General features: G+C 42.7%; 1 protein-coding gene across 1 annotated transcript in view; it reads right to left on the bottom strand.

Annotated features, from left to right (window-relative positions):
* Positions 1 to 14,640, bottom strand: part of PDE11A (phosphodiesterase 11A) — a 544,360-nt gene that overhangs the window by 73,283 nt on the left and 456,437 nt on the right. Inside the window, exons 16-17 of the mRNA XM_030210333.1 lie at positions 8,821 to 8,898; positions 2,661 to 2,724 (exon numbers count right to left, since the gene is read on the bottom strand). Of these exons, the coding sequence (XP_030066193.1) occupies positions 2,661 to 2,724; positions 8,821 to 8,898 (142 nt within the window). The remainder of the gene's footprint in view (positions 1 to 2,660; positions 2,725 to 8,820; positions 8,899 to 14,640) is intronic.

Here is a 14,640-nt window from a genome sequence, read left to right as displayed (position 1 = left end):
ACGTTTATCTTGCAAAGGCGCCCAAATTGGTATAATTGAAAGCCGATATTGGGCGTTTCCAACTGCACTCCATCGCGGAAACGAATAAAGTTGATGGGGGCATGTCGGAGGCGTGGTGGAGGCGGAACTGGGGTGTGGTTATCAGCCGAGGAGAGATGAGCGTCTTTAGCTGATAATCGAAAAAAAAAAGGCGTTTTTACCGTGATTTTGGGTCACTTTTTTGGACCCTTTTTTTTCACGAACAAGTCCCAAAAAAGTGCCCCAACTGCCCAGATGACCACTGGAGGGCATCAGGGATGACCTCCCCGGACTCCCCCAGTGGTCACTAACCCCCTCCCACCAAAAAACCCTCACTTTACAAACTTTTTTTCCAGCCTGTATGCCAGCCTCAAATGCCGTACCAACCTCCATGACAGCAGAATGTGTTCGATCCTGTCACAACCTTTCCTTGGGTCAGATGTGGCTCTCGGGTGCAGTAGAGGATCACATCAGCATTGCATTGTGTGGGTGTAGGGTATTGGGCTCCGTGATTTCATTAGCTTGTATTACAGTCTCACAATGTTGGTAGTTGGTAGGCTCTACTCCCATGGTGCTTTTCCCCCTGCCTACTGGGTCAGAGTGTGCCCTGTTGTGTTTCCTGTTGTAGTCCATGCGGTAGTGGCCATTTTTGTAAGCCAGTTTTAGTTCCCTTTCCTGTGTTAGCCACGTTACAGAACTTAGTTCTTACCTTGAATGTGGCTGAAAGAGGGCATTGTACAGCATTCTGCCAGCTCTGACCTACTGCTCATCTCAGTACCAAGGAGACTCGTTGCCAGTGGGGCACAACCTCTGATCTGCAGTTAACTGTGAGTAAATGCGGTTATTCCAATAAAGGACGTTTTCGGAGAGATTAGTCTTCAGGTGTCAACTGGTGTGCCAGCAGCAGCAACAAGTCCTAGAGGCCTGCGTGTATGCAGGTCCCTGGAGCACTTTTAGTGGGTACCGCAGTGCACTTCAGCCAGGTGGCTCCAGGCCCATCCCCCTCCACCTGTAACACTTGTGCTGGTAAATGGGAGGCCTCCAAAACCTACTGTACCCACATGTAGGTGCCCCCTTCACCCTTAAGAGCTATGGTAGTGTTGTACATTTGTGGGTAGTGGGTTTTGGGGGAGGGGGGTTGGGAGCTCAGCACCCGTAGTAAGGGAGCTATGCATGTGGGAGCTTTTTCTGAAGTCCACCGCACTGACCTAGGGTGCACAGTTGGTGTCCTGGCATATCAGGGGGGCCAGTGTACTACGAATCCTGGCCCCTCCCACGACCAAATGGCTCGGATTAGGACGTTTTTGAGCTGGGCGTTTTTAGTTTCTATTATCGCTAAAAAAAAAAATGCCCAGCTCAAAAACGTCCATTTTTTCGAAAATACAGTTCACCCCACCCCTTCATGGACCCGTCCTTGGAGATAAACGCCCATGGAGATAGGCGTTTCCGTTCGATTATGCCCCTCTATGTTTAGACCATCCCCCCCCCCCCCCAAAATGGATACGCAATGCCTTTTGAAGATTCACATGAGGAAAGTCTAAAGCGGCTAGGGCTCTTCGGCTTGGAGAAAAGACGGCTGAGGGGAGATATGATAGAGGTCTATAAAATAATGAGTGGAGTGGAACGGGTAGACATGAATTGCTTGTTTACTCTTTCCAAAAATACTAGGACTAGGGGGCACACAATGAAGCTAGAAAGTAGTAAATTATATAATTTTTATGTTAGGATCCCTGACACTGGTACTTGCCAAAACATGGCTGTGTCAGGTCATTATTACATTATTAACTTTAGTGTGGTTCTGGTGACATCCTTATCCCCTTGGCCATCTCCAGTGTTTGTTTTCTGGTTTCTATGGAATGTTTTGTTCTCTTTTTCTCTTCTGACTACTAAAGTAAAATCTTCATAATTATTTTATGTACTAATTGCAGGGTTTTGGTCTTAGCCATCTGTCTCATTGTGCTTCAGTCTTTCATTATCAGACATTTCTTCACTTATGTTTGAATTTCCATACAAGTAATACTGCAAATTTTGCTTTATTACAATGTTGTAGGAAGCCAGAATGTGACATACCAAGCACTGTTTTCTAAAGCTTTTTTTTTTCAGACAGGTGAACCTTTTAGAAAATCTGACATTTCTCTATTTCACTCCTGAATCTAGAGAGGTAGACCTGTGATATCTCCTCTCCTCCATAAAAGATGAGTTTTAGAAGGCTTAAATTAATTAACTGAACTTGCTTCATTTGCAGGAAAGTTCTCTATAATTTTGCTCATGTATAGATAGTCAATAAACCTGGCTCAGCAAAAATTCAATCATTTGAGCTTAACTATTTTACACACATAATATAAAAATGCTGGTCATTTTCTGATATCTATAGAAGTTCAGATTTAATTGTAGAGAGCCTGCTGAAAATGTTTAAAAGACATATTCAGATATTTTTCTGAGAATGTGTGAACACTACCTAAAACTTCTTTGGTCCCCTAAAAATAGCCATAAGCACAGAAATGACTGTGCTACAGAATGACTTCCAGAACCTGTTTGTTCTTTTCACTGCATTAACGCTGTAAATTGACTACTGTCATGATCCTTAGCTAGTCCCACCAGGGCTACCTCCCACTCCAACACTGCAATTAATCATGACTTGCCTGCCTTGAAATTTCCCATGGTTTGGTCACAGCTCCAAGGTCACAAGATGTCATTAGCATTGAGCTGAAGGAAACAAAAACAAGCAAAACAAGTTGAATAAAGTATTGTAGTATTTTTAAATACACTGGCTGCTTGTAACAGTGGCTCTATGCATGGCTGATCCACTGATGAAGGATGCATTACAGCAGCAACATGTCCTGCTTCGATCTGTCATCGAGCACCTTACCTAGTAAGATGTCTGATGTAAACCTATAAGGAAAGGAAGGGTTGGTTACACAGGAGCCTAATTCTACTGAGGCTTGACCAAGTAAACGAGAAACCATTGCACACACAAGGTGCATTTATAGATGCTTAAGCTTCAAGCTGGCCAGTTTACTGCGGCAGTTGGTTAAGGATTCTGTATTCTTAAGCTTGCGTGTCCTGTTTCTTGCTGGACTAAATCCACAAGATTGTAATATACAGGATATTTTAATGTGACCTAATTTTTCCACAATACAAATAAAGGAATTAATCGATAAATGCATTCAAATATATTTCCATAAAAATAGGTGTACATGAAAAGCCCTCAAAGAAGCAATATGTGTGTTTCATTTAGTGCTACCTAAAGGAAACAGAGTAAAATACTGCGGAGGGCTTCACTTACAACCCACTGTAGCTTACCTTTTTGTAAAGAAAAAAAAACCTATTTCATTATAGAAAACATTTTCTGTATCAAGGTTTCTCAATCTTTTCCTAATGACCTCACAGCCAGCCAGATTTTTAAGATAAACACAGGGGTCCTTTTACTAAGCTGCAGCAAAAGGGGGTCTGTGTTGGTGTCAGTGCGTGTTTTTGACACGCACTGAGTTCCCCTTTTACCGCAGCAGGTAAAAGACTGGGTTTTTTTTAAAGAAACGGCCATGCGGCAAGTGAATCATTTGCTGCGCAGCGATTTCAGGGGAAGCACTTACCGCCACCCACTGAGGTGGCGGTAAGGGCTCCCACGCTAACTCAGCGGTAACCGGGTAGCGCATAGCACTGCCTGATTACTGCCAGGTAAACACCAGCGCTACAAAAAATAAAAATAATTTTTTAGTGCCAGAAATGGTGCACGCTGGGGTGGGAACTACTGCCGGGCTGCTGCGGTAGCCTAGTGGTACTTCTGGTTTAGCGATCAGTAAGCTTACGTTGGACTTACTACCGCTTAGTAAAAGACCCCCACAATGAATATGCATGACATAAATTTGCATAGCTTGGGAGAGTCAGTAGTAGTAATTTATAAATCTTTAGCACTGGTCAAATATGCAAAAAGGCTGGGTGCATATGTAACCCTAAAACTATGTATGACTGGCAATTTATACAGGGCACAACTTTTATGTGTACTCTGCAAAATACAGAGATGTATGCATATGAAAGAAAGGTATGTTCTGGGCATGATCTAGGTGGTCCTTCCAATTATACATGTTAAGGTAACAGTAATACATATACACCTTGGCATATTTTACCTGCTCAAAATCATGCATAACCCCCAGCTAGCTTGTCCTGGGAGCTTGCCCAGATGTTAGATGATGGAAACTTGATCATCTCTATGATAGCAAATCCACCTCCCCTGCAACAAAGTTTGACTTTTTGAGGAAGGCTCCCTTCTTCCCTGCTATTTTGCATGCATGTTTATAAAATTTGCCGCCTACCCATTATACCATATGTTGTATGGGTGTAGTGCTGTGTTGGGTTTCTGGGATATTGTCTGGGCAAGAATCCAGAATGTACTCCACCTTCAATATGAGTTTTTATATAGGGTGGTTTTTTTGAGATAATGGGTTTGGCTATACAGCGCATTTTGTGTGAGTGGAAGGATAGCTCCATTTTATCCAAGAATGCTTCATGGACTGGGGTTTGTATTGTACGCGAGTACAAAGAAGCTGATGTTGTTAAAGTGAAGTTGCATTCTGGAATTCTGGAAGATATGGGATTCATTAGATGGCTATTGTTCCTTGCAAAATGTATAACCATTGTATTGTATTTTGTGATTAGCTCTGCGGGGTGGGTGGGAATGGGTTCCTTGGGCTTTGTTGCAGTGTGTGTTTCAAAATGTCATGTCATGGAGAACTCTTGTATTTCTGATTTTTGATAATAAAGGTTTTTAAAAATAATAAAAAAAATAAAATAAAATTTGCCACGCATACATTTAAGTGATGCTACTTACATGCATAAGTGTCCTGCCACTTATAGAATCACCACCTATACATGCAACTGGTGTTATGTACATGAACATTTTTCCAATCTGAAAAAGCAGATTGTTTGAGTAGGTTTGTTTATAAAAATTGCCAGCATTTTTGTGTAAACGCTATGTACATGTATAAATTCAGCTGGTATTGTAAGTATTTCAATAAAGGCTCAGCCTTTTATGAACTAGTTTGCCTACTTTTTCTGTAACTTGACTTGAGGAACCCGTTTAGGCACTCAGCCTACTTTTATAAAATTATCTCTAATATGCACTAATTTATCTGATCCATCCACAAAACAGAATTGACTATGGGGCCACCAGGACTGCTTTGGGAACCCCTGACCTACTGTATACCATGCGTTAGCTAGTGTAAAAGTCAGGACACTGAGAGTAACTCCATTGTGATAGCTCTTTGTGGCAGCAAACTATAAGATTAACCTTAGGGGCCCTATGTTAGGCAGTTACCCACAGTGTCTATATATGGTACCCAAATTTGGGTGCTCTTCTGAGATGCGTACACAACTTAATAGGCTAATGAGCTGTTAACCAAAGTACTTCTATGAAATAAGAGCGGGACTTGGGGGCAATGGTACCTGATGATCTTAAGGTGGTCAAACAGGTAGAAACATTGACCTTCAAAGCCAGAAGGATGCTTGGGTGCACAAGGAGAGGAATGGCCAGCAGGAAAAAAGAGGCAAGAGTGCCCTTGTATAAGACTCTGGTGAGGTCTCATTTAGAATACCGTGTACAATTCTAGAGACCTTTGAAAAGATAGAAACAGGATGGCGTCCAGAGGGCAGCTACAAAATTGGTCAGTGGTATCTGATATAAAGCGTATAGGGACAGACTTATAGACCTCACTATGGAAGAAAGGTGGGAGAGAGGGGATAAAATAGACACATTTAAAAATCTCCATGGTATTAATGTACAGGAGGTGAGCCTTTTTCAAATAAAGGAAAACTCTGGAATGAGAGGGATTTAGCACATGGGATCTCTTAGGGAATCAGTGCTAAATGCTACTCTATAGAATACAGCTAGTGCCGATCTTTTCTAGCGCCTATTTTTGAGGGCAAGCCAACACAGAAAGGGTCCACAGGACAAAACAAAGTCCAGACAACAAAAAGAAGCACTAAGAGTCTTCAAAATCGGGACACAATTCCTTTAATGGTGTAAATTTAGAAACAGTCTTCCAAAAGTGACCCGACACAGGCTGTGTTTCGGTGCACAGCATCTGCATCAGGGGTCAAAAGTGATGTGACATCTAATGGGTTCAATGTACAGCAATGGAACTTGCTCCTTTATGGAGTAGATCTTTCACCGTGCCTAACAACCTTGGTGTGAGAAGGGCCAATACTATCTTTGTCTAAACAGCACCATTAGCCACTTCACCTTTGCACTTAAAACAACACAACACGGTGTCCTTTGCCTGAATGTGCCAACATGTGGGTGTGTGCTGTTGTGCGCGTAAATTCTAATTATTGCCAATTAGTGCTCATTATTGCTTGTTGGGTGCTGTTATCAATGCTTATTAGCTTCTTAAGCCAATTATGTCATGCGCATTGTTATGGAATATGCTTAGATTTCAGTGTGGAATGCTAAGCGCGCTATAAAGAATCTGGGGGGTTAATGTGCAAATTAGTGTACAGTAACTGCTTTTACACAAACTCAGTAATTGTTTCTGTGAAGTTAGCATGCAGAAATACACACATTGAGAGCATTGTGTGTTAGGGACTGGTAACTAGGAGGAACCAGGACTGCTGAGAGTCAGAACTGGGCCCGGGGCAGGGCTGCTGCCTTGCCCCCCTCCACTCAGTCCACAGCCACCGCCCCCCCCCCCCCCACACACTTAGGCTGCTGCCACTGCCACCGCCCCCCCCCCCCCACACACTTGGGCTGCCTCTGCCCTCTTACCTTCCTGTGTCTGTTCCTCCCTCAGTCTGTCACTCTCCTGCTCCTGTGTGCTGAGACCTGGGTTATCGCGTTAACGCAATCACCTGTGTCCTGACACACAGGAGCAGGAGAGAGACAGACCGAGGAGCAGAATCTTCTGTCTGCCTCTGGAAAACTTACCCCCTTGGAGGCCAAGCCTGGAGAATTTTGCCCTCCTTCCACCCCCGCTCTCGGCATCCTGGGAGGGACATGGGTGGAGAGTTGGCCTGGAGAGCAAACTACATTCTGTGCTACATAGGAAGCACTAAGCACAACCCCACCAATTGCAGCCACAGTACCATGCACTATTGCACATTTTAATGCAGGAACAGTAAAAGGACATGCTTGGCACACCCCTAATACTTACTGCATTAGATTTGCACTTACTGCACATAAAGTTTTTGCATTAAGGTGCAGTATCTGCAAAATCTAACACACTTTAGTAAAAGGGCCCTTTAGAGTGACTGTGTGCTAAGTTGGCCTCTGAGAATACAGTATTTCACAGTTTGGAGAATAGCAATCTATGTATAAATACAAATTTCCCAAATTTTTTTTACGAATAATGTAGTCCTACCCATTAAGGGACCCCTTTATTGAAGTGCTTTACTTAAAGCACAGTTAACATGCAGACACAAGCTACCACATCACCGCGTTAAGGTGTTTTGTGGTAGTTTCCTTGTTTTCACAAGCTAAATCGTACATTACAGAATTTTTCTGTCAGGGGCATGGCATTGGTGAAGAGTGGGCATGGAAGCGTTAGTCAATTAGGGCACAATAAGTAGCACAGTTACCCCTGGATTCTATATAGTGCGTCTAGAGATCCGTGCTGAAATACAGGCGTATTCTATAAGAGCACACATAACTTAATTGTCTTAATAAGATAATCAGCGTTGATAATAGCACTTAACATGCAATAAGCATTAATTGGTAATATTTAGAATTTACATGCACAACTCATTAAGCATATTCTGTAATGAACTGTTCCTAAATTCTAATGTGCACACTTCAAAAGGGGCGTAGTTATGGGCGGGGAAATGGGCATTCCAAAATTTACGTGCGTAGTTATAGAATATGGCCCAGTGCATGTAAATCTACGTGCAGGGATTTATGCCACGTTTTCACTGGTGTAAATAGAGGTGCATAGTTTTAGGCGCTGGGTTATCAATGAAGCATATTTTACATACCACGCCTAAATCTAGGTGCTGCTTATAGAATACATGTAGGTGGAAATGTTTACCACATGGATTTTTTAGATGCCTTACATAGAATCTGACCCTAAATGTAGGATCATTAACCACCTCCTAAATAGGAGGCGCTAAGTGCTTCTGCATTAACAGTGCACTGGTCCCACTGTTGGTTAACAGCATCATTAGTACATGGCCTAAATGTGAAACTACTGGGAATGCTCCTTCTTGATGCATTGTTAGTTTGGGCTTGCTGTATGTTAAACTCCTGTCCCCAGGAGCAGACTGACCATTCGGGCAACCAGGCAGTGCCTGAGGGCCCAGAGGCTCTGCTCGGTTGTTCAGTGCCACACACTTCAGCCCCCTCTGGGGCCCTGGTGGTCTTTTGGCTGCTGCCGCTATTGTCCCGAGTGCCATTGTGTTCTAAAAATAGCTGCCTAGACTCCTTGCGGCAGTGTTGCGAGACTGTCGAGACCCACGAGACTACCATAGGAAGTCTCAGCAAACATTTTGAAAACACGGCACTGGGCTGAGTAGCGGCAGCAGGCGAGCAAGAAAGAGCAGGGATCTTTCCTTCCCCCAAAGAAGCCACTAGACCACCACCGGGCAGTGTATGTGTGTGAGTGTGTGTGTGGGGGGTGGGGGGTGGGGACGGCAGCTGCACGGATGGTGTGGGGAGCTCAAAGTACTCTCACTGCCCGGGGGCCTAGAGTACTCTCAGTCCGTCCCTGCCTGCCCCTAAACTTTATATTGGTTGAGTTACTTTTTCCCAATGGATGACACCACAATAATAGTTTAATATTTAGTCAAGTTGGTCAAATGGGAAAAGTTTTCTCCTACCGAAATATGTCACGATGGTTTTTGACATTCCAGTTGTAGTCCCCCTTGCTGACTATTTCAAAAAACTCACTCCGTCTCCTTAAATATAAACAGAAACATCATCAGATAGTTTAGAATTGGATCAAACATGGGATTAATTATTTGGTGTGGGCTCTTAGCTATATTTGACAAATACTTATTTAAAAATGCTAACTTTATAGTCTACCAAGATAAGTCAAATTTCTCTTCCAGAGAAAGCGAATTACCATTTCTAAATTTATTTTTAGTCAATGCAATTAAAGCCATAGTGATTAGTTCTTTTTCAATTAAGTTGTTTTGAACAAAGTGTCATCCATGATTCAAACACAGTAGAAACATACATGTCTTGAAAAAGACTCAAAGCAAGAAAAGACATACAAAATCATATTTTCCAAACCTCACAGAATAGGGATGTACAAATTTGTTTCAAATATGGTTTGTAAAATAATTTGATGAGCCTCTAAAAATTTAGCTGTTTCGTCAAACCTCTTCTAAAGAAAGTGTTTGCCACTGTCAGTCCAGATATAAATACTGGGTATTTGTCATTTTGTCCATGTTCCTATGAAATTGACTTTTGGGCTCATTTTCAAAAGAGAAGGACGCCCATCTTTCGACATAAATCGGAAGATGGACGTCCTTCTCACAGAAACGTCCAAATCGGTATAATCGAAAGCCGATTTTGGATGTCCCCAACTGCAGTCCATCACAGGGATGGCCAAAGTTCAAGGGGGCGTGTTGGAGGTGTAGCAAAGGCGGGACTTGGGCGTGCCTAACACTTGGAAGTTCTTGACCCATAATCGAAAGAAGGATGTCCCTGACGAGCACTTGGACATTTTCACCTGGGCTTGTTTTTCTTACGACTAAGGCACAAAAAGGTGCCCGAAATGACCACATGACCACCGGAGAGAATCGGGGATGACCTCCCGTTACTCCCCCAGTGGTCACTAACCCCTCCCACCCTCAAAAAATGTCTGTAAAGGTATGTTGTGCCAGCTTCAGATGTCATATGCAGGTCCGTGTCAGCAGTATGCAGGTCCCTGGAGCAGTTTTAGTGGGTGAGTGCACTTCAGACAGGCGGACCCAGCCCCAGCCCCACCCCTACCTGTTACGTTTGTGGAGGAAAGAGCAAGCCCTCCAAAACCCACCACAAACCCACTGTACCCACATCTAGGTGCCCCCCTTCAACCGTAAGGGCTATGGTAGTGGTGTATAGTTGGGGGTAGTGGGTTTTTTTTTTGGGGGGGGGGGTTGGGGGGCTCAGCACACAAGGTAAGGGAGTTATGTTCCTTGGAGAATTTTATGAAGTCCACTGCAGTGCCCCCTAGAGTGCCCAGTTGGTGTCCTGGCATGTCAGGGGGACCAGTGTACTACAAATGCTGGCTCCTCCCATGACCAAATGGCTTGCATTTGGTCATTTCTGAGATGGACGTCTTTGGTTTCAAAAATCGCCAAAAATCAGAAACGTCCATGTCTAGGGATGGCGAAATTTAAGGATTTGGGCGTCCCTGATGGTATTTTCGAAATGAAAGATGGACGTCCATCTTGTTTCAAAAATATGGGTTTCCCCACCCCTGGATTGGGATGTTTTGCAAGGATGTCCAAATCGAAACTTGGACGTCCCTTTCGAAAATGCCCCTCCAAGTATGTAAGTTGTGACCTTCTTAGATTTGTAAATAATGCATGTCAGAACTTAAAAAAAAATAATGACCCAACGATCTTCAGGGAAACATTTAGATGATTCTGCCAGTAGATCTTGGGAGATCCATGGTTTCCAATTAAAGGGCTAGTTTAAGTCTGACACTGAATACTTTGCACATCCCCTGCTGAGAACAATTGTAAGGTTATGATGCCCTTCTTTTGTTGGGCTTAAATATATTTAAATCTGTAAACAATTTAGCACCAATTTTGTCTGACTACTGAATAATCATCTAAAGTGATGTACATAAAAACAGCCATATAAAACAAAACAGATTGAAAGACATAGCAGAGGAAAAAGCATAAGCCATTTTACCAAACAAGAATTACATTTTGTCAGAATATGACTGTAGTTTGACTAATCAAGCTGCATCTATCAGGACTACACTCATTTACCACAGGGGAAAAAAAACATGTTTTGACTGTTTTCCTGAAGGACTACAGATTACATTCTTGCTGAATCTCCAAGGGGAGATTGTACCATAAGTGGAAAACTGCAACTAAAAAAATACACAGCTCTGCCTTTGCTCCTTTAAAACCACTTTTTCTGTCAAAAACACCAGAAAGTGCCCTTGCCTAGAATGAAGTCATCTACTTAGAAAGTATCAGTTCAACATACTTACCATATAGACAGATCATTGTAAATGCAGGGCCCAAAGAGCCAATATCAGCAGTTTAAACTGAATATGCTTCTTGATGGTCAGTCAGAAGAGACTAGTTAATAAAGGATCCACATTAACCCACCGATTGCTTCAAGTGACTATCCAGCTAGCAGTATTATTATTTCAACACTTATTTTAGAATGAACAAATACAAATTCAAAAAGACAATGCTAGCAAACAGAATAACAGTAACATAACAGTAATGAGAACAGTAACAATTTTAAAATAGAGATGTGATTATTAATATATAATAGTAATAATCTTAAAACATCCATAGCACAAACCTCCAATTCCCTACAATAAATTAAAAAAATATATTCCTAAGATCAGCATTGTCATAAGCATTGCCTTACTTGGATAGAATGAAGGCTCATCAAGCCCAGTATCCTGTTTCCAACAGTGGCCAATCCAGGTCACAAGTACCTGGCAAGATCTCAGAACAGTAAAAGAGATTTTATGTTTTATGCTGCTTATCCTATTAATAAGCACTAGATTTTCCTAAGTCCATCTTAATAATGGCTTATGGACTTATGGCTTAACGCTGCTTTGTAAAATGGGCCCTCAATATCATCTGCATAACAGAAGGTAATAAATCCAATAGAGCATTATCAGTTGCTCTAAAGATGTTGAAACATATTAAACAACAGGGGGGAGAGGGAGGAACTCTGCAGAACCCTACAGCTCGTTGTGTAGACTGCTGAGGTCCTCTCCCTCACACTCACCTACAAGGTTTTCTCCAGCAGAAATAATCTTAGCCTGTGAATAACACATCCTATGAGACCAAATGACTCACACCTCCATAATAAGCCCTCCTGATTCACTAACTGAAATGCACTGAGTAGACATAATAAAATTAAAAGGACATAGGGCCCGATATTCAGACCATGGGAGTTAGCCCGGCTAACCCCCTCAGTCGGCACTGAGCCCAGGTATTCAATAGCTGGCCATTTCCAGTGACCGGCACTGAATATCCGTTTTATTTTTGGCTGGTTCAAAGTTAACCGGCCAAGCCGATATTCAGCACTGGCCGGTTAACTTTGAACCGGCCGGAGATAGGCCTGGTATTCACATGGCCAAATTTGGCCACCAAACTCATGCTGAAAATAGGCAGATAGCCGGTTATATCGTGTGATATAACTGGCTAGCCACTATCTGCACATTTTCAGCAGGTCATGGCTGGCCATGTCCCACTGGAAATTCGCAGATAGCCAGTTATGGGGCATTTAACCGTCCAGGTGCCGATCCTGGCTGGTTAAATGCTTTTGAACATCAAGGGGATATTGCTTAGTGTTTAGGCTATGACAGACCATATCTATAATTGTCACCAGTACTGATTCTGTGCCAGAACTTGGTATAAATCCAGCCTGACCAATATCCAGCTAGCCATGTTCCTCCAAAAAGACACCTGCTTGAGCACCAACTACCTTCTCAATTACCTTAGCCAAAAAGGGTTGCTTTGTAATTGCATGATAATTGGCACAATGTGAATGGTCTAAAGAGTGCTTCTTGAGAATGGAAATCAGTGGCATTGCTATGGGCAGGCCTGTACTTTCTATACTGGAGGAGGGGGGTGGGTTGGGAAGGGCAGAAGATATTGTGAGGTACGGGGGGGGGGGGGGTTGATGTTGGAAGGTCCAACCCCAGTTAACTCATAGGTCTGACTTTGCCACTGATGGGAATAACAATCGATTCCTTCAACTGAAACAGTAGATGGCCAACACAGCACTTCCAATAGGGCTGACTTTAGTACACAGCAGAAAAAGATCTAGTGAGTGGTTCCCAAACCCGGTCCTGGAGGCACCCCGACCAGTCAGATTTTCAGGATATGCGCAATGAATATGCATGAGAGAGATTCACATGCAGGGGAGGCAGTGAATAGCCATTATCATTCAATTGCCTCAGTACTTTCTGAAGCTCAGGGAGAGTCACTGGCTGGAACTCATTTAGTTCCAGGCCTGATTATCAATTGCTGATACTAGCAGTCCCACTGCCTAATAGATTTTCTTAAGGTGCCAGAGAATAAACTCCAAGCAGCATTCCACTTGACGGAATGTGGGACAGATTACTTCTAGCAGCCTATTCCCAAATGATATTTCTTTTCTGAAATGAAAGCTTTGCATGATGCAAGTTTAATTCTTTTGCTTTCCGTTAATGTAATGGCTTTCAGGACATGAATTATAAAATGCATGCTATACTTCAACGAATACAAAGGTAGCAGGCTTCCAAAATGTGCTTTCCTTATGGCTGCAGAAAGAACAATCTGGACCACTGCTCCAGAAAGGTGCTAATCTAGTTGGAATAAGGGGTGGTCCCTTCTGAGAAAGAGGACCAATATTATTGAAGCTTAAGCTTCTGGAAGAAAGCAGAAAACTGATTCAAGGAAGGAGTCTGGTCTTTCCTCCTCAAAAAGGGGTCCGACAAGGAGGAGATATAAAGGCTCTTCTGAGTGAGTACCCTACTCTGGGGTCCATAGTAGCCTAAGCACAGGGATTGCCAGTCTGATCCTCTGCTGTTCCTGGTGCATACTGAAAAGAGAAAGGCCTGCTTCCAAAGACTGAACTAACCAGGGGTTGCTAATCAGATCCACAGCTGTCCCCTGAGGCACATCGTGCCAAGAAGAAAGATTAGTCATGGGGGTGGGGGGTGGGGGGGCAACCCGATCTGTGAAAAGACAGTTCTTACAAGGAAAGGAGCTGAAAGCAGTGCAGTTGGTGAGTGCTGATACTGTAAAGTAACAGGAGATAGAACCCACCAAAGGTCTTAACAACTTGCCTGTCCTTTCTGAAGAGAAAAATAAGCACTGGGGAACACAGAGCCACAGAACAGTGAGAGAATGGTTACAACTGTGATTAGAGCACAGAAAAACAGTTTGAGAGAGAGAGAGAGAGTGCGCGAGCTTAACCACTGCACAAAAGATCATAGTAACTGGTAAAGAACAGGAGCTACTGACCAACATAAAGGCACCATTTATCTATTGATTGATTGATTGCTTTACTGCCCTTTTGAAGAAACTCACTCAAGGCACTATACAGCAAGAATAAGTCAAACATAGGCAATACACAATTACAGCTGTAAAAATATTCAAATATCAATACAAGGTAGGAGAGGAAGGATTGTTACAACTATCCAGTCTGCAAGGAGATGTGAAAGATGCATAGGTTTGAAGTAGAGTACTGCTCGTTGGAGACCAAGAGTTACCAATCCATTGAGAATTTTTGATTCTTTTTGTAGCTAATTCATTTTGTTTTTATGGACTATTTGCCTCATTGTTTCCTTATCCCTTCTTTCGTATATACTTGTACATTACTAGAGAGCCAAATATATGATAATTTAATTATAATTAATAACAGTTTCCTAGCTTCCTTTTTGCCTTTGAATTTCCTGTGCCTACTTAATATTATTAACTTTTAAGCCTGCAATTAGAGGACTCTTATTAGTCTGTGTG

This window comes from Microcaecilia unicolor, chromosome 7 (assembly GCF_901765095.1).
Source record: "Microcaecilia unicolor chromosome 7, aMicUni1.1, whole genome shotgun sequence".
Lineage (NCBI taxonomy): Eukaryota > Metazoa > Chordata > Amphibia > Gymnophiona > Siphonopidae > Microcaecilia > Microcaecilia unicolor.
Note: the sequence above shows the minus strand (reverse complement) of the source record. Positions and strands in the feature narration are given on the sequence as shown.